This window comes from Motacilla alba, chromosome 1 (assembly GCF_015832195.1).
Source record: "Motacilla alba alba isolate MOTALB_02 chromosome 1, Motacilla_alba_V1.0_pri, whole genome shotgun sequence".
Lineage (NCBI taxonomy): Eukaryota > Metazoa > Chordata > Aves > Passeriformes > Motacillidae > Motacilla > Motacilla alba.
This window is the reverse complement of record NC_052016.1, coordinates 54,315,919-54,342,283: the sequence shown is the minus strand read 5'-3', so window position 1 is coordinate 54,342,283 and position 26,365 is coordinate 54,315,919. Positions and strand designations below refer to the sequence as shown.

Below are 26,365 nucleotides of genomic sequence, written 5' to 3'. Positions count from 1 at the left end.
TTGAACAGCTCTCAAAATTAAATCACTGACCTTTGAGAATTTAGTGACCAAACAAGTGCTTGTCCTTGAGGCACATATCGGAGTGTGCATTCCTTTACATGAAGTTTCTGCACTCGGTTAAAGATGCCCAAGAACACTGCAAGTACCAAGTGAACAAGGTAAGAACAAAGGTCTTATATGTATGATGATGATGTCAGGTTGTAGAGAGGAGTGTATATATGGGGATCAACCACACTGTCTATTTTAAGGCAGGAAATGCTTCCCTAGACAACTGGGAATGGGGTTCTCTGTAAGTGGACAAGGACTGTCAGATTTCTCCATGGGACGCACCATAACCTAACAGTGTCACACAGAGCACGTCTTCCTTTTGAACTCTTATGGAGTCCTTCGACTAAGGCAGCAAATATTTATATACCTCAGAAGGAGCAAATGTTTTATCTGTTTTCACCTTTCTTAAGTGCCAACCAGCAGCAGCAGACAAAGTGGGATTTTTCTGGATGGTGATCAAACACCTCTGAGTAAATCCATTGGCAAAGACACCATAAATAATTTCTAATAATGGTTCCAAAATGGGGAACTTTTCTAAACACAGAATAAAAAGACTAAGGAGCATGTCCCAAAGCTAAAGTCTTACTCTATAAATTAGATTACGGGTTTAATTATTCTTTTTGTGGACATACTGGTGTCTCTCTACGTGGTACTTGTGTGCATTGTTTCATGAGTGAGAAATTGTGGTGAAGGGATTAAAGAGAAGACATAATTTTTTAGTTAATGCTAGTTAGTATTGCAAAATAAATACTGATCTTACTCCTCATTAATAAAAGAACCAATTCCAAAGCCAATTGTGTTACATTTACTCATACTAACAATCATTTTTACCTGTTTAAGTACTTAACCTATATAGCTGAAGCTTCTGTGCAATAGACATTTCTAGATACTAATTCCAAATAAAACAGGTATTAATTTTGTTGCTATTTGCTTTTTATTCCTCAGTCTAATCTCTTCCCAATAATTGCTCTTACACTCAATTAAACCAGCTGTGTCCAGGATTAAGCCTTAATGTATTTCAAGGGGCCTATAATAAAAAACATTGTATAGGAGGGACTCTCTAGAGGAAAGATGGACTTTTAGTAGCAAAGTTGCATGAATTGGGAGCACCCAGCTAACGACTTGTTTTTGCCAAAAATCTCTCTTGATCCCTTACACCTTTGCCCTCATATCACTGTGCTCCAGCTCTAACCCCTCCTCTGAGGTCATTCAACTTATTAACTCAGTAGGGGACTAATTTGAGTGAATAATAATTTAAAAAAAAATTAAAAATTTAAAAGTGATTGCTTTGTGCTGAATGAGGAAGTTGAATTGCCTTAGCTCACCTCCCATGAAACTATCTCCTGGTACAACCGTGCAGTCACAAGTAGGTGCAGGGAGAAATGTGAATGGAGAATTGGGTAAAGCTAATATTTTAAATGTAGAATGATGCCAGGACTGATACATCCGTTAAATAATTATTTAAAATAGCACTCGGTAGTCTCCAGGACTGTAATTAATGCTATAGAGAGATTTATAAATAAAACAAAAGAATAGACATGGTGAAACCCCATTTCCTTATTTTCCTCCCTGTATCACCCTGCATTCCTTTCTAAGGTAGGCTTAGGCAGATGTACTTTTTCTTCTTAAATATTCCAGCCAAAGTCATATAACCTATCTAAAGAATGAAAAGCTGGATTGTGTTGCTGGCTATTGTAGTCAGCACAGCAGAAACACAGAAGCAGGACGTCTGCACCCAAGGGTATCCTGGCATCCCTGGCAATCCTGGGCACAATGGCATACCTGGTCGTGATGGACGTGATGGGTCAAAAGGAGACAAGGGAGATACAGGTACTATGTTCAGAATGAATTATTTAATATATCAAATGCAAGGTCATTCACTCCCAAATTTGTCTTTAGCTACTCTGCATGAATGGGATTATTCTGCCTAGCCTTCAGAAAACATTTCAGACATTTGTCATTTACCTGTTTGAAGAAGGAAATATAAAAAAAGGGCATAATGAAAGCAAGACAGCAAATACTATGGAGATGTAAGGTTCATGGGATAAAAACAAAAGGAAAAAAGGCTTTACATTCTATCATGGGAATATTTTCAAGTGTATTTGAAAATTTTAAAGCCTGCAAACCTACTCCTACTCCTCTAAGATAGAAACTATATTCCTGCAAAGAGCTTCAAGTCCACTAAACAAAAAAGCAACAACTGATATCTTGTTTGGTGTAGTCGGAAGTATGCAGTGGTGAGAAGATTTCTCTTTCTTATCTAAATTATATTTGCTGTAACTCAAGAGTCGCTAGAGTAAGTTCAGAAATGGAGACTATTGAACAACAATGTGGGATTTATTTCTGCTCTAGCAGGCTATAATAGAGATTTGTGTGAGATATCAAAGCCAGAGATAATCTCAGCATCCTAAAGCTAATCACCCCCATAATACCTTAAGCCTTAGGTTAATGATGGCCCTTGTATCCATGCTGGAATATCAAGGCCAGGGTTGCACAAGGTGATAAATCTGCAGGCATGTGGACATATAACACTTCATCACCTTTTAAAATATAGAAAGAAACAAAGATTTCCATTAGCATCTTAATAGGCACATACATTTAACTGCCCTCTTTTTCTGTATGCAGGGTTCCAGAAAGGTCTGAAAACCAGAAATCCTAAAGCTTTCTTATTTTCATTTATTTTCTAAAGGCCCTTCCTGCACTCCAGTGAGTTATCATGATACCATTAGATTCTGATAAACTCTCCAACATTTTTCCTAAATTCATCTGTTGTGATGACTGTACTGACTGTTCTTTGTTTGAACAAAGTGGGGTGAATGCACCATTCTTTACACTCTATATAGATACATCTTTGTGGTTTAATGAGAATTAATTTTGTTCCTTACCAAGTCAATGAAATTTCAGCAGATTTTGGGATGCAGCCAATGCATGGGAAACTGCTAAAGATCTGTTCTCTGGTCCATATGACTGGAAAGCTACTCTTGGAGTATGATTACAACCAAACTGCCAACTCTTTTTCTTCTGTTGCTGCATTCAGGATGTATCCAGTTATTTGATCACGGACCTCTTGGGCATCTGAACTACCTCTGTACTACAAAAATAACTTCCATAATAACTTGCTGTCTGTAGAGCAGTGGAAAGTCCATGTCATGCTAGGTACAGGGATCAAGAGTGCGAATGCCTTCCTCAGCTTTATAGGCAATATTATTCCACTGTAATGTTCCATTGCCATTGGTCAAACTCCTGCATGTCTCCTCTTGAGGTGGGAGTTCACCATTCTTAGAATCACAGAATCATTACAGCTGGAAAAGGCCTCTAAGATGATTTAGTCCAACCATTAAACTAGCACTGCCAGGCCCACTACTAAACCACGTCCTTGTTTAACTGCCAGGTTTCCTGCCCCAGCAATGCTTCTTGCTGAATTTCCATGGATGGAGGCAACAAGAGAAAAAGTTTTCACACTGGTGATCCTTGCCAGGTTATAACAACTGTACATGTCTCACCTCTTTATGCCAAGGATTTCTTCTGCACCCCAAAAGCAGCATCCTCAAGCAGAGTTTCTCTGCCCTTTGTCAGTCTCTCTGTAAGATAAGACTACCAGCAGTGCAGACACTAAAAGTCAGGAATAGGGGTATGCTTTACTTTACTGTTTGGCCAGGATTGAGGAGGAAGGATTAGAGAAGGATGCTTCCCAAATTTTCTAGTAATTTGTTTAATGAATATCTGTGTTTTTATTTCTGTACTAGGTGAACCAGGAATTCCTGGAAGTCCAGGAAAAGATGGTGTCAATGGAGAGAAAGGTGAACAAGGTTAGAGAAGTGCTTCAATTTAATATTTGTCTATGAACTGCTGCCCTTGTGTTTGTGAAGTCATCATACAATCTCATCTATTTTAAATTCCCTCATTTCTAAATTGAGAACAACAAATTATACAAACAGCATTATTCCTAACATGAGAAGCCAAAGGCTGTTGAGCAAAATTGATCAGCTTCTTTTCTTGATGGATTGAGCATATGTTCTTTAGGGTGTGTTTTGTCTATCAACTGCTAAAGTGCCTTTCACATCATGAGATCTTCACCTTCAAAACCTTGTGCAGCAACCAGGGCAGTTTTGAAGGCTTTGATCTTCTGATCAATGATGGATGAAGGATAAATAAAGCATAGATTGGCAAGTAACCAGGACAAAACACCTTTAGTTGTGCTGCAGTAGCAACCTATGTAACCCAAGAGAAGTAGAAATTATATGTAGAAATTATAAAAACATGTGACAGTTCAAGTCAAGTTTAGGGTGTTGTAAAAAAACCCCTTTCCTCTTCCTCTGATTAAATTGTGAACCCTCTCACCCATTCTGTACACCAAAGGCTGTAAAAAAGTGTGGACAGATGTTGCTTTTGTATGAGATGATGTGAGCTGTCAGTGTTATCATCAGCCCATAGACAACCTTCCTTTCTCTTGCTGCTGCCAGCCACAGCACCTGTTTTCTAACAAAATAGCAGGCTCTTCAGACTGCTATCCTGCTTATGCTTATCCTGCACTTAAATGTATGAGAAACTGTGTGTACAGTGAGCACAGCGGAGTATGCACAGTGGAGATGCACACCTGCACATGTATCTCTTCATGATGAACCTCCATTTGCGCCTTCCAATGGAGGATCACAAGAAAGTTGTGGAGTTGTTTTATTTTGGTTTTATTATTATTTGGTTTAGTTGGGGTTTTTTTGTTTCTTTTTTCTTTTTTTTTTTCCCTTTAGGAACCAATGGGACTGTTGAAGAGAAGGGGAACAAAGGAGATAAAGGAGAAAGAGGACCACCTGGGAAACTGGGACCAAAAGGATTTATAGGGTCAGTGGGTTACAAAGGTCAGAAGGGAGAGCTGGGACTGCAAGGACAAAAGGGGTTAAAAGGAGACATTGGACCCATAGGTCCAAAAGGGACAAAGGGTGAAATTGGCCATCCTGGAAGGGTTGGTTTCCCAGGGCCGATTGGCCCGCTTGGTAATCCAGGTCCTAAAGGTAATACTGGAGGTATAGGGCCACAGGGTAATCCGGGAGTTCAGGGGGAAAGAGGCTTGAAAGGAGATAGAGGAGACAAGGGGGATGTAGGTGCCCCAGGAGTCCTGCCAAGGAGTGCTTTCAGTGTTGGCCTTACAGCCAACACCAAGTTTCCCCCTCCAAATCGCCCGATCAAGTTTGACAAGGTGCTGTACAACGGTCTGAATGACTTCAACTCGGCTACTGGCAAGTTCACCTGCAAACACCCCGGTGTTTACTATTTCACCTACCACATCACTGTCTACTCAAGGAACGTGAGAGTAGCTCTCGTTAAGAATGGCATCAAGATGCTGCACACGGTGGACAGGTACCAGAGCGGAGAGGATCAGGCCTCGGGAGCCGCCATCCTCGAGCTGCAGGGAGGAGACGAGGTGTGGCTACAGGCCCACCAAGGAGAGGCTTTCAATGGGCTCTTTGCAGACGGTGATGACGATACCACCTTCTCTGGGTTCCTCCTGTTCAGCACTGCTGACACACTGGAGCCACTGCTGCTGTCCACCCCGTAGCTCCACGTTTTCCCTGAATTCTGCATGCCTGTGCCCTTCAGCCCTCCCTAAGAAAGCTGTTATCTGCTGGATTCAACAGGAAATGCTTGGTTTCAGGAACAGCTTCTGCACAAGAGAGGACAAGTCTTCAGAATCTACAGTGCTGGGCTTAACAATATTAGTGGTTTGGTGACTTACTGTAGGCATTCACAGGGGTGTGTACCCCAGTTCTGAAGAACAAATTTTAAAGCAAAGTGGGATGAAATAAAAGACAAAAGTTCTGGAATTATGGTGTGGGATATCTCGTATAAACAAGAAGCAACAGTCACTTCCAAGTCAGTTTATATCTTCCAATGTGGCATGTGTAGATGAACTTGAAATTTGGTTAGTTGGCATCCAACCACTTTAAAATAATTTTAAAACTTGAAATTAGCGCAGTGTGATACCTCTGCAGAAGCTGCTTGCTGTGCGGTGCAAGCAAGTTTCATTGTTTCATTTACAGCTTTTAAATACGGTTATTTTCTCTCTGTGTAGTCACAGGTGTGAAACTGAGCAAAATGGAGTGATAGGAGGAAGTGCTATGTGGATTCTCTAATGTGGGCAGATATTCAAGGCCAGTGCAAATATACGGCATAAAGCTGCTGTACTTCAAAATTAGCAGGTGCAAAATAAATTCTCCCAGATAAAAGATAATATATAATCAACACTGAAGCAACCATGCCAGAGAACTGATCATGAGTTATTTCCTGTGCCATAAAACAGGAAATAAATACACATAAAAATAAATATACATACATAAATATACATTAATTTTTTTTACAAATTTTCTTCTTCTTCCCCCCTCCCCCCACTCCTTTTCTTCTAAAAGCAAAAACATATTAAAATAAAAAGGGAAGTCTCATTCACTTCTCTTAGAAGGCAATAAAGTAGAGATGCCAGTGGAGATGAGTCAGCATCATGAAATTCAGGGCAAATTCAGTGTTAGGAGCTTAAGGCCTAGCTTCCCATCAGCATCTCAGGGTACCAGGGGAATGTGGGCATGTTCCCACAGTAGTTGAACCCGAGGGTGGATCACGGAGCCCAAGGGAAAGGGCACGGTGATTCAGGTTAATTCAGGAGGAACAGCTGCACTTCTCAAATGACAGCGAGGGAGCTAAAAGGGCACTTAGGCGGAGGAAAGGGCTGAAGTTTTCAGCAAGACGAAGTTTCTTCCCATAAGCCACACGCCGCAAGTTTGTATCACAGAAACATCTAGAAACATCTAGACAGAAAAATCCATTTTAAAGGAGCCTTATGTTTTACTGGAGAACGTGTAGGACACGTAGCAGCCGGCAGAGGCCCCGGTGTAGCCGGGTCGGGCGCTGGTGACCCGAGAAGCGGGACAGGCCCCGGGAGCGCTCAGAGCTCGGAGCAGAGCAGCCCAGCGGGAAGCGAGGCAGGCCGCAGAAGCGCCCAGAGCCCGGGTCAGAGGAGCCCGGCGGGCTGAGGGCCCGTGGGAGCCCGGAGCCCCGCCTCGCTCCGCCTCCTGCTGCCGCTCCTCCCCTCGGCGCGGACGCGCGGAGGTCGGGGCCGAGCGGGGCGTGCGGAGGCCGCGGCCGTGCCGGGCCCGCTGCGCCGCGCCGCGCTGCGCTCTGCCATGCTGGGCGGCTGCCGGCGGGCGCTGCCCGCGGCGCTGGGCCGGGCGCTGCGGGGCCGGGCGGCGGGGCAGGGCGGCCGGGCCGTCAGCACCAGCTGGTGCCCCGTGGGCACCGCCTTCGACGCGAAGCAGCAGCAGCAGCAGCCGCTGCGCGGCGGTGCGGCGGGCAGGGACACGGTGAGCGGCGGGACGGGAGGGCCGGGCCTGCTGCGGCCGGAGCCCTGGTCGCTGGCAGCCTCGTGCTTTGCTCTGCTTGTCTGAACTGTTTTAAGGGAAGTTTTTGGGGCTCTTGTGTCTATTTTTTTAATAAGCGTTTATATTGGTTCCAGCAAACCCAGCGTTGGGGCTTTTGGACGCAGAAGCGTTTGACAGTGATGGCCTTGTGTGTGGGAACGCTTTGAGCCTCAGCGGTGCCCACAGGTCCATAAAGTGAGATTGCCCCTTCCATTCCCCGTTGCCTGCCAGCCCTCCTCTGGCTGTGCCGTCGTTCACCTGTCAGTGCCGTGCCAGTGCACTCGGACAGTGCTTCAGGAGTAGCCATGCTGCTCACATCCTCTTGCCTGGGCTTATTCTTGATGTCCTGCCTATGGCAATAAAAGGATTTCTTTGCTGATTTCCTGACAGTTGGGTTTTCTGATGCATATCTTTTTTAGGGTTAGGAACGTTTTTTAATGTTTGTCCAGGGAATCAACAGGCTCCTGGAGAGGGTAAGTTAGCACAGTGCATACAGAATAGGTACAGCTGTAAAATCCAGGTGTTTGCCTGCTGACTCAGCTATTCCTGCCATGGTGCCCAGCCTGGTGGAGCTGTTGAACTTTGGGTTTTAGAAAGGACAAATCTGACCTCTGTTTATAATCCGGCACTTGCTTGGGAAACCTTTCTTTAGGTTCTCATGCCTCTGCAAGCACACTGGTGTAAGTCTTGCTTCAGGAAGTAATCCAGTTAAATATTGTCCATTTGGCTGGTCTAGGGAATGTGTTCCAGATGATTCACTTGGCCCACAGTTCTTTTGGAATAGAGGTGTGTAATTCAGGCTCACAAAGAGGCTGTCCCAGGTAGGGTGTAGATGCTGAGACGAAGTGAAGACAAAAATGTTTCAGCCATGCAGCCGATGACATTAATGAACAGAGATAACTACACCAGGCTTCCTTTTTTTCTGTAATTTTTATTTTTTTATATCAAACTTGATATGATATGTAAGAGGAGTTCTACAGGTAATTTATCTCTAAGAGGAGATACATCCTGGTCACAGAGCACTATGTGTGCAGGAAGAGCTTGCTTGGGAGGGTGGGTGATGATGTAGGGCAGCAGGAGGACCTGGAGCTTCCAGGGATATTGCAGGACACTGCATCCTCTGGATCAGGATCTGAGTGAAAGGGCAGTCTTGAGTGTCTTAGGCAGCAAACGTTATTCAAGAGTGCCGTGATACAAGGATATTTATGTTTTGTGCACATGTGTAAAAATACCTTTTCTGATGTTCACTTTAGTCCACTTTCTGTTCCCAAATAATACATTAGAACATGGGAAGTGTGAGGATAGGTTTTCTTTCATTAGCATATGAAGAAGGTGCTTCTAGCAACAGCGACAGACAGAAAATAGGAAAAAGCAACCCAAAATGTTCTGGATGCGTACTTGAAGGGTTGCTTTTGCTTCAGAATATATACTTGTACAGATGAGCTGTCAATTTATAGCTTTTTGTTCTAATTAGATAAATATTAGCAAGCTGCAAACCTGCAGCTGACTACTATAATACAAAGAGTTTGCAGAAAGTGGATTGTAAACTGACTGGACTGCATATTTGAAAAACCAGATTGTGGTTTTTAGATACTGAGGTTGAATTTGGAAGGGATAGATTTTGTGTGAAATCACATACCTTTCACTGTTCGATGCTGTAGTCAGGGGGTGAGGAGATGCTCATGTTGTAGTTGGGCAGTTGCAAAGGGAGTGTATTGCTTGAAGAGATCTTGCTTTAACTTAATTCCTTATGAAATTAAGGAATTACTAGGATAAGATTTTTCACCCAGGGGTGGTTGGGTGCTGGAACAGGCTCCCCAGGGAAATGGTCACAGCACCAAGCCTACCAGAGTTCAAGAGGTGTTTGGACAGTGCTCTCAGGCGCACGGTGTGATTCTTGGGGAGGGTGCTGTGTGGGGCCAGGAATTGGGATTCAGTGATCCTTGTGGGTCCTTTCTTCATGTGGAATAAAACACAAAGCTTTCCAAACAGTGTTAAAATGATAATACAAAACCAAATCTTTAATTGAAAGCCTTCAAGGTGCAGAACATGGTGATATGTACATGTGATACTGTAGTTCTGCAATTTTTATAAGGTCAGTTGATTAGTATACCTGTCAGATATTGTCCGATTAGATAATTTCCAGTGAGGGTTCAGCCTCATTGGAGCTCCCCCCAAGCCCCCCTGGTCTTCTAACCATTTTATTATGTCTATGATACATGGTGCAAAATAGTGTCCTTGCTAAACTAACCGGCAAGACTAAACAGAATTTCAAGAATGCATCAACAGGAGTTTGTTAACTGTGAGAAAGAGAGCTGGGAAATTACTGGAAGTTATATAACTATGTATTAACAGTCTACAAAGCTACAAATACAGGAAGAATACATAAAACCGAAAAATCTTTAGTCATCACTTCCTACTCAGGGGATTCTGTGATTCTTTGAAATCTTTTTCCTGTTGTAGGTCTGCACTGTGGAACTTCTCTATCTGCTAGCATTAGTAATTTTGTTTGATCAGTGGTAGAACCTCTCTAAGTCTCTTCCACAAATGCAGAACATAAGTGCCATCTGCATTTACCCTGCACAAATAAGTGTGTTTACCTTGCCCTGTGGGACAGGGCCAGGCTTGATAGGAACTTCAGGAATAAAACTGTTCATTCCACAAACATTTTCACTTGTTGATTATTCCTTTGAGGTCTGCTTCTAGTACTGGGGGCTCATTTAGCAAGCCTGAAACTACTCTCCTGTTGCCTGCAATCTCTTGATATCTGGTGCTGCTGTCCAGTGAAGTGTTACAGTGTGCTAGCTGGGGTCATTTGGGTAAAATTCTGTAGTGATAATTTAGTCTTGAAACAACAGTGCAGAAATCAAGGAGGGCAATAATGATGTGTTTTCACTGTGTTTTGCACTGCAGGGTCTGTTTGGTGTTCCAGAACTGAGCTGTCCAGAAGGATTTCAAGAAGCACAGGACAAAGCATTGCAAGAATCAGAACAGCTTGTCCAGAAGGCATGTTCAACACCACCTGGGCCAGAGACTGTAATGATCTTTGATCAGCTTTCAGATAGCCTGTGCAGAGTAGCAGACTTGGTATGGTACTTTCTTTTATTTTTACATCAATTCTTTTAAACTGGCTGAGCTTACACTATGTTTCATTTTATGATTTTCTACACTGCAGTGATAGCAGTGTAGAAATAGCAGATCAGCTCCGTGAAGTTTTGTATTAAGTCAGAAAATTAAATTGGTTGAAAATGAATTACAAAGGCTTTTACCAAATGATAACAAATCCGGTCAAACTGTCCAGTTATTTTTAAGACAGATGCAAAAATAGTATAAAGGCCACAACAAGAAAAACAACAGTGAAATCCTACTTGTGCTTCTGCTGCAATATTAATACATAAGCTCTCTAGCATCACTTATATTGTGGAAAAGAGGGTTTTGATTTCAGAGTTAAAGTTGGAGTGACAATGCGCATCTTTAAGTTATGATCATTTGTAGGTGAAGGCCCATAAAGAACTTCCAGAGTAAAGGCAGCAGATGAAACTCAACAGTATCTCTTTTTTATTAACTCAAGAAAAAGGCAGCAATTTCTTAGATTGTAGTTTTTGTGATCCACAGATTTAGAGTACTTGGTCTGATGTTCTGCATCACAAAATTTTAAGTTTATTAGAGCATTTCATATTGCTCTCTGGAAGTTTGTCCAAAGTATATCTTTTATCAAAGCAACATTCTTTGGTTGGAGGAAGCAGACCCAACCTTCATACAGATATTACTTCTTAGTGAATAGCTTACTGAGGTTTTGAGGTCAATTGGGTTTTCACATTTGACTGTCTCAGTGTGTTTTCAGTTCTCCAATCTTTTTTCTTATTCTTTTGTAGATTTAAGGGATCTTTTGTGCCAGGCACTTTTTCCTTCTGAAAGTACTGACAAGATCTGTCAAGTCATTAGTTCTTATGTTTTGTGTAGACTATGCCTAATTCTGCTTAATCAGTCAATACCTAAGTAATACATTAATGTCAGAATTCAATGGCCATAGTTTTGTACAAGTTTGCTGACCAAAAATTATCTCCTTTGTACTATATTCAGTTTTTTTAATGTTCACAGATGCACAGCTTGCAGTACTGTCAGGAACTTATTTGGTGATTATTATCTGTTGTTAGGAATTTTGATATCTGTCTTACAGCACCTTTTCTGTCAGTATTATACAGGATTTTAAAAAGAAGTAAAAATTTTAAGTGTGTAACATTTCTAACGCTGCCTTTTCAATCAAAATGCAATAATATTTTACACTGTCAGCTTGTTGCATGTACTTTCTGTAAAATCATGCTTAATATCTTCAATATAGTACTAGCCTTTAAATATATTCCTAATATTTTAAGTCTATAATTTCAGTGCTAAAGCTGGCCCGACTTCATGTCAGTAGTCGTGGAAGCCCCTAGCTCCCCAGCCCCTTTTTGCATCCTTCTAGCCTTATGAACCCCCTGAAGGATGTGGAGATTTACAAAAATCAGTATTTCTTCCTATTGAGAAATATGCACATTTAGTGGTGTGCTTTCTTCTTAACTAGAAAATTTAGTTTTAAAAATCTTTTTTAATAACATCTCAGTATGTTGGAGTAGCTCTGTGTTGTAAGGACTCTAAGATACACACTACTTAAAATGTTTTAAGAAGTGTGTGAATTAATGATGTTTATTGGAAAGACACAGGCACTGTGTGGTTTAATAATTGTCAGCAAAGTTTTCCAACCAGCTTTATGTTTTAGACAAAAAAAGGCAAATTCTACAAAATGATTGCATAGAACTGTAGAAATAAGTGTTAATATAAATGGAACTGCTTGAATACCATTTATTTATAAGCCAGGAGGTTTTTTTTTGTTTTTTTACCTCACTCTTTTCTTCTGCTTTGTCAGGCTGATTTTGTAAAAGTTGCCCACCCTGACCTTGAATTCAGAGAGGCTGCTGAAGAAGCTTGCAGGAACATTGGTACTGTGGTAGAGAAGTATGTTTTATTCTTTTTTTTTTTTTCTGTTTCTATATGCAGCTTTAAAAATTACTGTATGATCATCTGAAAACAGCAATCAACCAAAAATATTTGTTTATGGGAACAAAGTGTCAGTCTTCTGTTACAGATATTTAAGGGTTTAGTTTTGTTACAGTATCTCATGAAAGGTTTTTCTGTTTTAGTTGCAGTCTATGGCTCCGTGTCCCTGAAGCCCATCAAAGGCTCAAGTGATGTTTTTCTAGGACTTGTGACAATTCTCTAGTGGTTGTAAATTTTATGTACAAAATGCTTGGAAGTGGATTTCTCAGGACTTTGGTTAACTATACCATATATAACAAAATGACTTTAATATCTGAATACCACTTCAGATATAAAATTTGTAGAAAGAAGAAGTTACTCATAAGTTATCTTGAGAGGCTCTTAAACTGTTGTGTGCATGTGTTTCATTGTCCACCGTATCCCACCTGGGAGTGCAGGGTAACATGCCAGCAAATCCAATGGACAAAGTGTTACCTGCATGGGGACAGTGCTGGGTGTGTGGAAATGTTCTGGGGATAGTAAGCTTTTAGCCTAGCCCAGTGGCAGTCAGCACCACATTTATCTGATGGCAAACTTAAGCTCAGGTTTTCCTTTAATGGTGTCCTTTCAAAGGATTAGAAAACCGTTCTCCCACCTTTATGCTCTCACCATAACTATCTTTGTTCATAAAAAAAAATAAGCAGTCATGGTTAGACTTGCTCAAATTGCCACAAAATACCATCCAAAAGTATTTTTCTGTCAGATGCACAATACCTGTTTCCATGCTGGTTTGTCCACACACGCTCTGTGTAGAAATTTTCTACTTTTTAACTGTGATTGTGAACCAGCAAGCATTTTGAAAATACAGTCCTTGGCTTTTAATGTTGTTTCACTAAATACTGCCTTTGAATGAGTAATACCAAGAAACTGAAATATTAGTCTGTTGTTAATGCATGATTCTTTTACCCTGTATCTTTTCAGATTAAATACAGATGTTGAACTGTGTCAGAGTCTGAGACGTCTACTAGCTGATGAAACTGTATTGAGTTCCTTAGATCCAGAAACCAGGTACTTATTAATGCTTATAGATCTTTATAGATTATAGACCCTTGCAGATTTAGTTTCTTAGACGGTATATATTGTTCCTTACTTACTTACATTTTGTGTTTTCTTAAATTAATAAATGCAACTTTCGGAAAACAAACCACATTTCCATTATTCATTTATTCGTCTCTACCAAACTACCAGCACAGGAGTTAGGAAGTTTGTAGTTGTTTAATCTTGGAGAATGTGACTGTAGAGCACACAATGTATTTATCCTGAATAACTGAGATCTTGCAAGAACAACATAAAGGAAATGAAATATTTTCTTCAGTAATATTCTTTTGATTATATACTGTATTATATACCATATATGCTGTATTATATACTGTATTATATACTGTACTGTGGTGTACATATCAATATTTTTAGGACTAAAATTAGGAACAGACTATATAACTTGATTTCACTTTATAGAAGTATATTTATATTTTTCAAAATCAGATTAGCAGCATATTTATTGAAAGTTTACTTTATGATTGATGTAATAGGTTTTATTAGCTGTTTATGCAGTTACAGTTTTGAATTATTTATTCACTGACATAGTTAGACTAGCTTAATGTATAAGTTATTTCCTTCTTCCTTCTTTTACCATGATCAAGGATGTTAGAGTTGGAAAGGTATTTTTCTGATGCTAGAATAAATGAAGTGTGAAAGGAAATTAAAATGGTAATTTGCACAAATGGTTTGAACATCTAGATTAAGGTACTGGAATTATTTTGAAGGATATTTTCAAAGCAGATGACTAAACTAAGAATGAAGGACAAATTGTTTCTCACTGAGTGAATTATTAAGGACCTAGAACATAGGAAATCTTTGTCCGTAATAAAAACATTCATATAACTGTGGTGTTAATCTCTGTGAAAGACTTGAAACATAAATAAATACTAAAGGCAAGATCTGTTTAGAAATGCTGCTTACTATCAAATGGGGCTGTTTTAACAGGGATTTACTGTATTTTTAGGCGAGTGGCAGAACTTTTTATGTTTGATTTTGAGATCAGTGGCATTCATTTGGATGAAGAAAAGGTAATTTCTGGCTACAATTTATGAACAGAAATTTGTCTTGTCTACAAAAGACCAGATAATGAAACGTGTGGGACATGAAATCATGTGCTTCTGGGTCAGTTTGTCCTATGTGGAATTTTGTCACCTTAGAAGTGGTTAATTTTGTCTATTTTAAATCACTTCTAAAGCTAGTTTTTAGATAGTTGGTTGTTCTTTCTAGTTTAGTCCTCATCATTCCTTTCTGTTCTGAGGAGTTATAAGCAAGTCCTGGGATCCTATGTTCTTTCTTTGGTGTCTGCATCAGATATTTAAAATAGCTACTCAGCTGTCAGAACAACATATTTACAGAGAGGGAAAAGCAGCACTCCATGCACCTTGATGACCTTGAGGTTAATCAAGTGGAGTGTGTTAGAAGGGTTCAGGTGTGTGTCCAGGCACTCCTGGGGTGCTTACGTAACCAGAAGTTCTAAATCTTGTTCAAAATTGAGTATCTGGGCATGGTCTGATTACCTCTCTTGGAGCTTTTATATACTTTTGCTGTAGTTAGTGATGGATTGTTCAAACCCAGTGGCTTACATCATGCTTTGTGGTATGGATGATCTGTCTGTTCATAGTTCATGTCACTGTATGAAGTTAATTCCTTGTTTATTTGAGTCATCCCCTCCAAAAAGATCTGTACAAAAGCTCTTCTACCAGACTGATGCTATAGAGTAATTCTGAAGATAATGGTTTTGATGATGTTTTGTGACCTAGAAAATGGTTCTAGAATATATTTTTACAATTACTTTGTCCAAAGAACAACCCTGAAACTTCAGCTCTGGAGTTTATGTCTGATTTTACTATTGATTCTATGGTGTTTCATCTCCTTTCAGTTTCACTTATTTTTGCATGTTTTCCTCTTCCTCCCCTTCCTATCCCACTTTTCTTGCTTGCTGCTTAGTGCTTCTTTTCAATTCTCATTTAAGACTTTAGAAATCCTTCCCTGTTCTAAGCTGAAGTGTACTTCTGCTACAAAGACTTCCTGCTTTTTAAAATAAAACTCAAAGACATATTTTCAAGAGAAAGGGTGGGAATGAGAGGACAGAGATCACGTTATGCCATTCTTTGGACTTTACAGGTTATGTTGTATCTGTACCCTCAGCCTTTGTTTTTTTGAGCTATGAACTCACAGAAAATGGAGACCATACTCTACTAATGTGAGCAAGTTCACTGATGTACATCTTGCGTGATTAAGTGTGTGAAGTACTGTGATGATGATAAAACTCTATATCACAAACTCCTAAGAGAAGGATTGAAATACTGTAAATAGTTTACAGTCTCCAGAAAACAGCACAATACAAACAGGGAAAAGAGAATTTTATTCTGTATCTATTTTAGGGTATCTCTCTAAAAGATGCTTACTTTTTTTTTATTCAGTGTTTTATATAGCAATCCATTACAAGTTAGCAAAACTTTTGAATTTCTATTTGAACTCCACTGTACATTTTCTTACTACAGAAACATGAGAATTTTCTTTGACATTTCAATGCTTTATGAACATCTGATCTTGTTGACCTGCCCTGCTTTATGACTTTGTTGATTCTGTAGGTATAATCTTAAGTGTTGTATTTTCTGCTTCATTTTTGAAAGAGTCGTTGAAGGTTTAAAAACTTTAAGTTCTGCTTGTACTCTGTCTGAAGATGTTATTTTGTGCTTTATATTTCTTACAGCGTAAAAAGGCTGTCGACCTCAATGTCAGAATATTGGATTTATGTAACGAATTTCTGATAGGAACTCACATTCCCAACAAGATTGACAAACATGTTTTGCCAGAGCACATTCGGTATAATTTTACAGCTGAAGGCAATTACCTACGAATTGCTGGTCTACATGCTGATTGTCCTGATGATCTGGTTTGTATTCCCTGACTTTACTTTGGCATCCTTTATACAAGAAGTGCATATCAGTTATTTGACTTGTTAGTGAGGCACATCTATGTGGTTTGTGATTATGCTGTAATTGCTAACAAGGAAAAACTTTGGTAGAATGTAGTAATCAATGGCATACTTGATAATAGCAGGTATGAAATAATGGCTGTGCAGATCCCAAATGGCTCGAGGAAGAAGAGGGGCAGAATACAAACTGGATTTTAGGCAAGCACACTTCAGTTTATTCAGAGGTGGGATCCCATGAATTGCAATTGTAAAGGGTAAAGGAGATCAAGAAAGCGGGCAGTTCTCTAACGGCAGCATCCTGCAAGCGTGTGAGAGTATTGAGATACTCAGTGCATCCTGATCCTTAGAAAGCCAACCAGATGTATCAGGAACCAGGCTTGACAAGCAAACAACTCTTAAAAAAGCTTCATCTCCAAAAGATAGCATAAACAGAGTGGAAGGTACCAGATCCAGAGGAGTAATGTAGAAACATTGCCTGTATGTGTAGGTATGATGTTGGCAAAGTCAAAGCTCAGCTGCAGTTGTGGCTTGGAAGGGACATCAAAAGCAATGAGAGCAGTTACTGTTGCTACTGAAAGCCTGAGCAAGGGAAACATAGGCTCAGTGCTGTGTAAGGTGGGTGAGTGACAGTGGCAGCAGACAGATAAGGCTGAGATGCTCATCACTTGCGTTTACCTCAGTGTTTAGGTAATCAGTGTTAATTAGGATAGTGTTTATCCCTGACTTTAGTCAAAGGCAGGAGATTACAATCTGGATTGGTGAACAACCAGATAGGTAAAAAACCAAATTTCGTTATTAGACTCAGAGAGTGGTGGTTGAAATGCACCCTACAGGAAGACTGGTTAATGGAAGAATTCTTGTAAGGGTCTATCCGGGGTCCCCTGTTTAACACCTTTATCAGTGACAGAGGGCTTGCCTACCAGATGTGCAGGGGAGAGCAAATAGGGAGGAACAGTCAAGACACTTGAAGGTGAAGGCTGTCATTCAGAGTGGCCTAAAAGCTGGGATAATGGTTCAGTGGCAGTCTTAATTTGAATAGGACAAGAGCAAAATCATACACCTGGAAATGGAGAATTCCTGGTTAAAGGACAGGCTGGGACTGCCTGGCTGGGTCTGATCTGTGGCAAAGGCCCACAGTGCTGGTGAGCAGCAAGCTGAGCATGAGCCAGCAGTGACCTTGGCAGTAAAGGGCCAGCAGCATCTGGGCTTTCCTTAGAGACTGAGGGGTGAGATTATAGCCCCACTCTTCAGGAGTGTCTTCAGCAGAGGCCACCAAGATGGGCAGTAACTAGAGTGCTTCCATTGTGAGGAAGGGCAGAGGGATTTGGGCTTGTTCACCCTGTAGCAGAGGTGGTTTGGGGGGACCCTGACAGCATCCTGCCAGTACTACTAAGATGTCGTGGAGAAAATAGAGCCAGCCTCTTCAGCGTGGTGCATGACAGGAGAACAAGTGTCAGGAGGCACAAGTTGAGGTGAGAAATGCCAGATGGAGAAGTTTTTCCTGTTGATGATACCCAAGCAGTGAAATAGTGAGATTATGCTGTCTCTCCCATATGTGCCGGGTTTCAGGGCCACACTGGAAAAAGCTCTGTGTGACTTGGTCTTAGCTCATAGCCGTCTCTGCTTTGTGCAGGAGGTTGGATTAGAGACCTCATGAAGTCCCATCCAACCTGAATTATCCTGAAAAAAAACCCAACTTACTTTAGTTACTGTTAATGTTGTTTTTCTGAAAAAGAATTAATTTAGAGTTATAAATTTAAAATTAATTTAGACTCAGAAATGTGGCAGTGGCACTCTAGACTTTTAGATACAATTCTAGGATCAGGAGCATATTGAAAAACTCCAGGGTTCTTTCTTCACTTATGCTATGTGGAGAGAGACTTAGTTTCCTTAGATGAAGGCAAGTATTAGTTGTTGCTGGATTTCTTGAGCTTATTCTATATGTAGAAATAAAGTTATTTGTGATTGGTTTGTGAAACACAAAAGCATTTTATTAAATTTTATGAGTCTTCAGGTAGGTTTTTTTTTCAGAGTTATGAAAAGACCCAAACTAACTAAAAATATGAGAAAAGGTGAAGGTTTGTGGACTGACTAAGTTTTCTACTACAAAAGAAATAGGGCTTTTTTCTTCCTCTCTTTGCTCTCCGCTGACCTTGTCTCTTTTTCTTGTCAGATTCTACCATAAGCAAATGTAACCGATATGCAGAGAACAACTTGGGTTTATTTTCAGAAGTTTTAATGAGTTAAGACAGTCCACAGAGTGGTCTGAAAAGCGCAGATGTTGGCAGAAAGGGGGAGGTGATGAGAGACTGTTGACAGGAGTAGAGAACAGGACCCTTTCTGGCAGTCTTGATCTGTTAGGTTGCCTCATTCCATTTCCTCATTCCACTTTTAATGGGTAAGAGCTGTAATTGTCAGGCAGTTGTAATTACTATTGTTAAAAGGCTTTAAGCCTTTTCCCACCAATATCAATGAAATGCAGCTGTTACGCCAGATCTTCAGTTGCATCACTTGTTTCTGTTAAAAATTACTCTGTAGCGATGTGGCTTTTTTTCGTTATATTAGGTGCGAGAAGCTGCTTACAAGATTTTCCTGCACTCAAACGCTCAGCAGCTGGCTCGATTGGAGGAGTTGCTTGCCAGCCGGAACAGCCTGGCACAGTTGGTTGGCTATGACACCTTTGCCCACAGGGCTCTTCAGGGAACAATGGCCAAAAATCCAGGTAATAAAGGCATGCGTGGAAGGACATGTTGAGAAGTCAAACATGTAACATATGAGATCAAAGGTTGTCCGTTTCTTTAGCTAAGTTTGCACATAATTCTTCCAGTGAAGTGTTTTATTGCAGTTACATTTTGCTGTATGCCATACTCAGTGGTCACTGTAAATAACAGTACTCACTGAGGGGGATCTGATGTTTTGGTTCAGAATTGATGCTCACTCCTTAAATTATGAAGGTGTCATTATCTCAGCACATAGCAAAGTAAATGGAGTACTAAATTCTCTTGAAATAGTGTGAATGGAGTAGTTTGTTAAAAAGTCTAACGGAATTTTTGTTTGGAATAGTCTCATGTAAATAGTCTCATGTAAAGGGAAGAATAATTTTAATATTTTTTCCTTCCTTCTAGAAACAGTAAGACAATTTCTGGAGAAGCTTTCTGAACAGTTGTCTAAAAGGTATGTCTTGTTCAGTAAGTTTTTTTTTAACCATACTCTTTATTTCAAGAATAGAGGGACTTATGCAGTAATAAATTAGTCAGTGCTGCTTATTATGTGCTCTGATGAAACAAAAACCAAGACTTCCCCAAAATTTTGAGAGAAAGAGAAAGCTGTGTGCTTAGAATGTCTGTGATCAGAGAACACCCAGGACTGAATGCAAGAAGTGCAGTTAACAGCAAGCAAGAAGACCAAGTTGAAGTGTAGAACACCTCTCCTAGTCGTCTTGCCATATGCACAACTCCATACATTTTGCATCTATAAACAAATTTCCCTGTTTGTCCCTCTTGCCACCCTGAGCTCCACACAGCACAAAACAGTTTCATCACTGGGTATAAATGGGGTGTATTTTAAGAATGAAAACACTTTTGAGCTATACTGCAGGAAGAGGGACTGAATTTGTAAGCACCAGAATGGCAGAAGCAGACTGAAAAGGTTTTTCTACTGTTGTATGTGGGCCTGCCATTTTATCTATTTATTTTATATAGTACTATAAATTTCTGATGATGGACATTTTATTAGGATGCAATATTATCATGTACTGTATTTCACTGCTCAAAAATATTTCATTAGCATTTTCATAATAAAAATATTTTTCAGAACTCAAAAAGACTTTGAAATGATGACAAAGATGAAAATGAAGCTCAATCCCCACAATTCAGTAAGTAACATTTCCATATGTGATAGTCTGTTTTGCTTCTTTTAAAAAATATAGTATAAGGTAATCATGTTCTACAACTACTTCTACTTTAGTGAACAAGATGTAGTAGAATTAGAAACATTCTCTCTACTGGCTTCAAATGCTTTCTGACTACTTGCTGTATTAAAACCAAATATTGATTATGAGAGAGCTGTTGGTTTATACAAAGTGATACTGAGATAACCAACAGATAAAGCAGTGAAAGGGAGTATCACTTTGCTTTGAATTAATTTACTCATTTGATAAATAAAGGCTCTACTTTAGGTTAGATTCAAGCCCAGTTTGTATACTGTATTGAAGGTATCTTAGTGCTGTACATATCTAGATTTATCTTTTTATTTGAACTGCATATATTTCTTGAAATCTGGTATGAAGTCCTATCATATAGTTGAATAAGAAGACCAATCTTCAAGAAATGTTAAAAAAGTTTTCAGGTTATGATATATGATGCTATTTTTGGTTTGAGCCCTAACTGTTCCACATCACTTTTTAAAATTCTGTGACTTACTGAAACTGCAAAAATACTCAAGTGAAGCAAAACTTTTATTGTGGGTTCACTTGTTGTGTGTTATTGTAGTTATAAGCTGGAATTCTCTTTCAGATGCTGATGCCATGGGATCACCCCTATTACAGTGGAGTCCTTCGTGCTGAGAGGTAAGCTCCTTATGTTTCTGATTGTAATGTAAATGAGTGTCCTTGCAATAAAGACAAAGATAGTCCTCAACATAAACAGGATTTCTTTCTTTGAAGATGTACCTCAATATGAAAAAATAAATATTATGTGATAGGAGAGTTGTTTGTAATATTTTTTAGTTACTGCTCAAATGCCTGTACAAGTTTTTGGCTCCTGTGTTGTTTTGCAGGGAAGTATTGGCCCTCTTTGAAGATAAAAGAGGATGAAGCAGTTCTAGAACAGATAAAAAATCCTTATGCTTGTTTTGCTTTTAGTTCTTAGCTGGGCTGTAGTAATGTTTAAAAATAAATTTTGAACACTGAATACAATTCAAATTCATATTTTAACTTCATTGTGCTTCTTACTGAATGTGCAACTTCATCCTCTTTTGGAGACTTGAAATAGGAACTTCTTCTTTAAATCTTTACTGTTTATGGATAGAATTCATTCTTATCTCTCTTGCAAAGAGTGGGAAAGAAATCCTTTACACAGACTTAAATAGTGCACAGGGCCTTTGCACAGAATGAGATGACAGCTCTGAAAGATGTAAGCCGTGCATGTTGCCTTTATTAGATCAGCAACAGTGACCTTTGAGGTTTCTCTTGGAAAAGATAATTGAAAGACGTGCTGCTCTCACAAGGGGGTTTAGAAAAAATTCTTCCTTCACTGCAGATTTACAGGTTTTTTTCATCTTTAAACAAACATAGACTGGATGTATCTGATTAAAATAGTAGTTTATTCTGGATCAGAAAGCTGTGGTAGCATAGACATGGCACGAAAGGATTGCCAGCAGCTGGCCTGGTTGTTTTCAGGATTGGTGTGTGCCATAAGGGTTAGAGCATTAGGTGTAGAAGGCACTGTGTTTGTTACTCCTCCTGGAAGAGTGTCCTCTGATGCTGATTGTCCTTAGTCTTAGTGGTCTTACTGTCCTTCTCAGATGTCCTCATGAAGCTAACAATCTCATGGTTGAGTTGCTGGTGATCACAAGTAGATTATTCTGCTCTTTTTGGCATTAGAAAGAAAAATATTTCCTTTCCTTGGGGGGCTTTGTAAGAGACCCAATTAAGTTACTTTAAGAATTGCATGGTGGCTTTGGGAGAGCAGCAGGTAAAACACACCTAGACATTGGCAGTGTATCTTTGTTATTTTTTTGTATTCAGGCACCAAGCCTGGAAGTTGGATCAGTGTGAAGAGTCTCCTGAATCTGTGTAAGGCCTCCCTGATTACAATCCAGGATTGGGGCCCAATGCTTTTCTCCCTCCAGCTTGGGTAGGACTATTTGTTTCTGGCAGATATACAAGCATCTACAAGACAGGGGGAATAAAGTCATTTTCCATTGTGTGCAGAGCTGCTTTGCTTTAACACAAGAGTGTAGATCTTTCATGGTCCTGTTTTCTGGATAGTTGCCTGTCTTTGGAAAAAGTGATCTAACTGCCTGGACAAGGCTTTACGTTTATTCTGCTCATATTGTGGGTGGTTGACAGGGTACTGGACACTGGGTAATGATCTCTGAAAAGTAGAAGTCACTACTCCCCTGCATAGTCTCAAGGACTGTGCTCTATGGGTGAGACTAGGCAGGCGTCAGAGTATTTGTACAACAAACAGAGGATGGGAATATACCTTGTCATGTCTGTGCCCTAAATGGGAATCTCCTATCCTTTATCTTGTATTTGTACTTACCTTGTTTGACCACATCCCTTCTTGAATGCCCTGTGGATGCTACAGTATGTTCAGTTCAGCACTTTTGTGACTGGAAGAGGAGAACTGTATCTGTCACACAAACCTTCATGCTTGGCTGGAGTTTGACTTTTGGCTGTTTGTTGTTACTCTCTTCCTAACTGAGCCAATTATCTCATAGTATTAAATTATTCATCTAAGGAAAAGTGATGTTATTTTCCTTGGTTGGTTGGTTTTTCCATAGGAGAAGGATGGAATGCTTTTTAAAAAAATATTGGTTTTTTATTTATGAGCTAAATAAATTATTTATTTTTACTTCTGTCCTATTTTATTTTGCATTTTTTCATCTTGGAATCACAAAATATATTTTAAAACAAAATGCACTTAACTGTCATGCATTTCTCCTGTTCTTTGTTTAGTCTATTACTTTTTTTTTTGTTCTCCAAGGGTTTCTTTCTTTAGGAAGAAATTTACTTTTAGCTTTAAGTCTTTAACAGAAACGCCATGGTTGCATTTGTAGTAGTGCTGTGCACATAGCGTGGCTTATGTATTTGTCTCTCATGTTTTGGAACTCAGTAGTATTTTGCATGGTAGGATTTTGTATTAGGAAATTCTCTTCTGCTTAGTAAAACATTTTTGTTGAAAGGGAAGCAAATGTATGCTTTTGGGTATTCCCTTTGGACTACTGTTGTCACCGAGGCTCCAGCTGAAGTACAGACTCATAATTTTCTAGGTATTGTCAGGTACATGAAATGCAAATTATTTTTACAAATGTAGGTATACTATGGAGAGACTATGGGGATTCAGCTCTTGATTAAGTAACTCAGCACTAGGGGGTGCAAGAAATACTAGATGGGATGGTGTGTCTGCTGGAAAATGTTTGCTGTTTCTTAGTTTGGCCTATTCAGCCATTTCTCTTTAGTCCTCCAGATTTTGACCAGTTACATCTCAAATGACACTGAAACTCCGGACATGTTTTTAATGTGTCTATTTTATATTTGCAGCATGTTGTGTATTTTAAATTTATTTATATATTTTATCTTGTAAATATACATTTAGTCTTTACTGTAGCAGTATTAAGGGAACAAATCCTTCACCAGATTTCTAATAACTGATTCTAAGAGGTAGACATTTACATCTGAAGGATGCAGGATGTCCTCATGCATCCTACGGTTTGGACCCGTAGAGTTTTGATGCCATTTGCTGTCCATCGGGTTGGTTTTTGTCGCCTCTTTCCGCGGCGTTACCGACCGTTGCTGCTGTTCTGTCCTTTGAACAGCAGGAGGCGCTCCAGACTCAAGCCGCAGCGTTGTGGTTGTTCTGTCTAAAAGCGGCCGCAACAATTTTGTTTCTGTCAGCTTTCACCAAGTTTTTTCCCTGGAAACTTGATCCTACTTCAAAAGTGTAAGCCTCCTGTTGATGGGAACAGGATATTTTCCTTTTTTTTTTTCCCCAGACTATGTTAAGTAGCCTCTCTGGCTCTAAACCTACACTTAGGACAGTGTAATGTTTTTGTAGCTATAGTTTAAGAGGCAGGGAAAATACATGTCGGTATAAATGTACTTTTAAGAGAAACAGGAGACAAAAGTCTGAAATCCATGGTAGTAGTGTCTTAAAAGAAGATAGAGTAATTAGGAGAACCTCAAGAATTTTGGCAGGATGAGGGTAATAAACCAGTGAATGCTAGAACATGCTTCAGCGTCTAACAAGTAAGAAGATGTCTAATATGTATATTATAAAAATAATAATGTTGCATTTTAGTGCAGACAAGTACCCAAGTGTTAATTAAATTGCATTACTTCTCAGTAAATGCAGCTGTAATTCTTGAGGCCCTGATCTTGCAAAGATGTGGTAGTCCTGCTGACTTCTTCCAGGTCAGAGAAAAAAACACAACAGAAAATCACCACAAAATGCTGTGAGAGACTTTTTGAGGTCAGCCATTTGCCTTGAAGGTAGGATTGGCTGTGCTTAGTCACTTCTGACAGAGGTTCAGAACTGTTCTTGAGAACCAGTGAGCAGTGAGCTCTGTGTATTTGGTATTGAACTCTGTTTCCTTAACCTGTGGTTCTTGCCAGGCTGGGTTGACTTCACTGGCTATAAATCACACTGTTAGGGTTTTTGCCAAAATGTCCCAAATTTTATTCCACTTGAAGCTGTGATGTGCTTGCAGAGTACTGGCTCTGTGCTAGTCCCTTTCTTTGGGACTGCAGAAGGAAATAAGACCAGCCTTGAGGATGACAGATCAATGCAAAAATAAGTTTGTTTCCTGATGTGTAGGAAAGAGAAGCCACCATGACAGCTGCAGGCATTTTGGATCTGAGGGTGCCAGCTTAGCAGAGATTAGGAATAAATCACCACCTTTCTTGTTGGGACTATACATAGTTTGCTGGCTTCAGGGGAGAGTGGGCACCACTTCTGTGTTTTTTCAGAGGGTTACCAAGTATCAAGGTATGAAAATGTGACTGGCTGTTTCACATGTTCCTAAAAGCTGCAATTAATATTGAGGTTTGCAAGTTACTAGTAAAGAAACTTGTTCATGGCTGCTTTTTGTAAAATCATTTTTAATTTTATGAAAGACTGTTCTCTCTTGGGAATTCCATGTGGAAGTATAGCCCAGACCTTTTGCAGAATGTGTGAGAAAACTGTGACTCTGTTCAATTTGGAAGCTGAAGTGGAGACATAATGCAAAATATATTGGAAATCTTTCAACCAAAGTGCTCAGAGAGGAGGAGAACTTTGTGTAACAAACTATTTGTAAGAAAGGGAAGGCATGCCTTCTGTTAACTAATGTAGGTATAGAAAGTCCACTTTACCTCACCAGTCACTGAAGCTGGTGGATTAAGCTTTTTGAAGGAAAACCTGAAAGTTATTAAAAAGCATTGCTGTAAAGCAGAATTCAACTTTCAAGAATTATTTCTTTATTCAAAACATTGTGGACGAACAAAGAAATTGTTGATTTAAAAACTAAATCAAATCTGAAAATTGTATGCAGTGTTGATACCAATATTCTGAAGTACCCCTTGACCTCCTCCAAAATATTCTCGGAAGTACAATTAACAGAAAGAAAAAAAGAATGTGAAATACAGGTGCTACTTTATGGTTGATGAGAGTACAAAGGCATTCTATTATTGTTGTTATTGTTATTATTTTTAAGAAATCCAGAGTCTTCTATAAATCATGGTTCAGAGTCTCCCTTTAGGTAAGGAATTAAGTTTCATAGTCTGGCATGTAATGAAAATTGGAAGGGGTTTTCCTTGTCTTGATCTCTTCAAGTTAACCTGAGGGATTCATCTCACTTTTATCTTCACTAACAAGATCTTTTCAAGTTTCTTTGAAAGTTCTGACAGGATCTTTTTTATTAGAGATAGTTAACTTTGTCATCTACAGTTTTGTGGATGTCAACAGGATAATAATTTTTCTCACAAAAACCCCCAAAAAGGTCAGGATATATCAGGGACTACATATAATAGCCACTGATAAGAATTTTTGCCTGGCAGCTAATTTGTAATTGTTAAGAGTCTGAATGCCTGTGATCTGAAGAACAGTGATCCTGATTCAAATATCCCTAATGTTCAATTTTATAAAAAGCATTC

At 39.5% G+C, this 26,365-nt stretch overlaps 2 protein-coding genes across 2 annotated transcripts in view; both read left to right on the top strand.

Annotated features, from left to right (window-relative positions):
• On the top strand, positions 1-5,867 carry LOC119699265 (complement C1q and tumor necrosis factor-related protein 9A-like). Its single transcript, XM_038132525.1, has 4 exons — positions 1-158; positions 1,687-1,878; positions 3,795-3,857; positions 4,797-5,867. Exons 2-4 carry the CDS (start codon positions 1,713-1,715, stop codon positions 5,600-5,602), a joined length of 1,035 nt encoding a protein of 344 aa, XP_037988453.1. The 5' UTR covers positions 1-158; positions 1,687-1,712; the 3' UTR covers positions 5,603-5,867.
• Positions 5,868-7,149: 1,282 nt separating this feature from the next.
• The window catches only part of LOC119699262 (mitochondrial intermediate peptidase), a 66,508-nt gene continuing 47,292 nt past the window's right edge, over positions 7,150-26,365 (top strand). The window contains exons 1-10 of the mRNA XM_038132511.1: positions 7,150-7,394; positions 10,365-10,538; positions 12,358-12,446; positions 13,449-13,535; positions 14,533-14,596; positions 16,285-16,467; positions 19,075-19,231; positions 19,635-19,683; positions 20,323-20,383; positions 21,024-21,076. Coding sequence (XP_037988439.1) covers positions 7,218-7,394; positions 10,365-10,538; positions 12,358-12,446; positions 13,449-13,535; positions 14,533-14,596; positions 16,285-16,467; positions 19,075-19,231; positions 19,635-19,683; positions 20,323-20,383; positions 21,024-21,076 — 1,094 coding nt within the window. The 5' untranslated portion in view covers positions 7,150-7,217. The remainder of the gene's footprint in view (positions 7,395-10,364; positions 10,539-12,357; positions 12,447-13,448; positions 13,536-14,532; positions 14,597-16,284; positions 16,468-19,074; positions 19,232-19,634; positions 19,684-20,322; positions 20,384-21,023; positions 21,077-26,365) is intronic.

What these genes read in the sequence shown, in the direction of transcription:
- LOC119699265 (XM_038132525.1), top strand. Translation starts at nt 1,713, where the DNA reads ATGAAAAGCTGGATTGTGTTGCTGGCTATTGTAGTCAGCACAGCAGAA. An exon ending in AGGAGACAAGGGAGATACAG is followed by an intron (nt 1,879 to 3,794) that starts GTACTATGTTCA and finishes TTTCTGTACTAG; the next exon opens with GTGAACCAGGAATTCCTGGA. An exon ending in TGGAGAGAAAGGTGAACAAG is followed by an intron (nt 3,858 to 4,796) that starts GTTAGAGAAGTG and finishes TTTTCCCTTTAG; the next exon opens with GAACCAATGGGACTGTTGAA.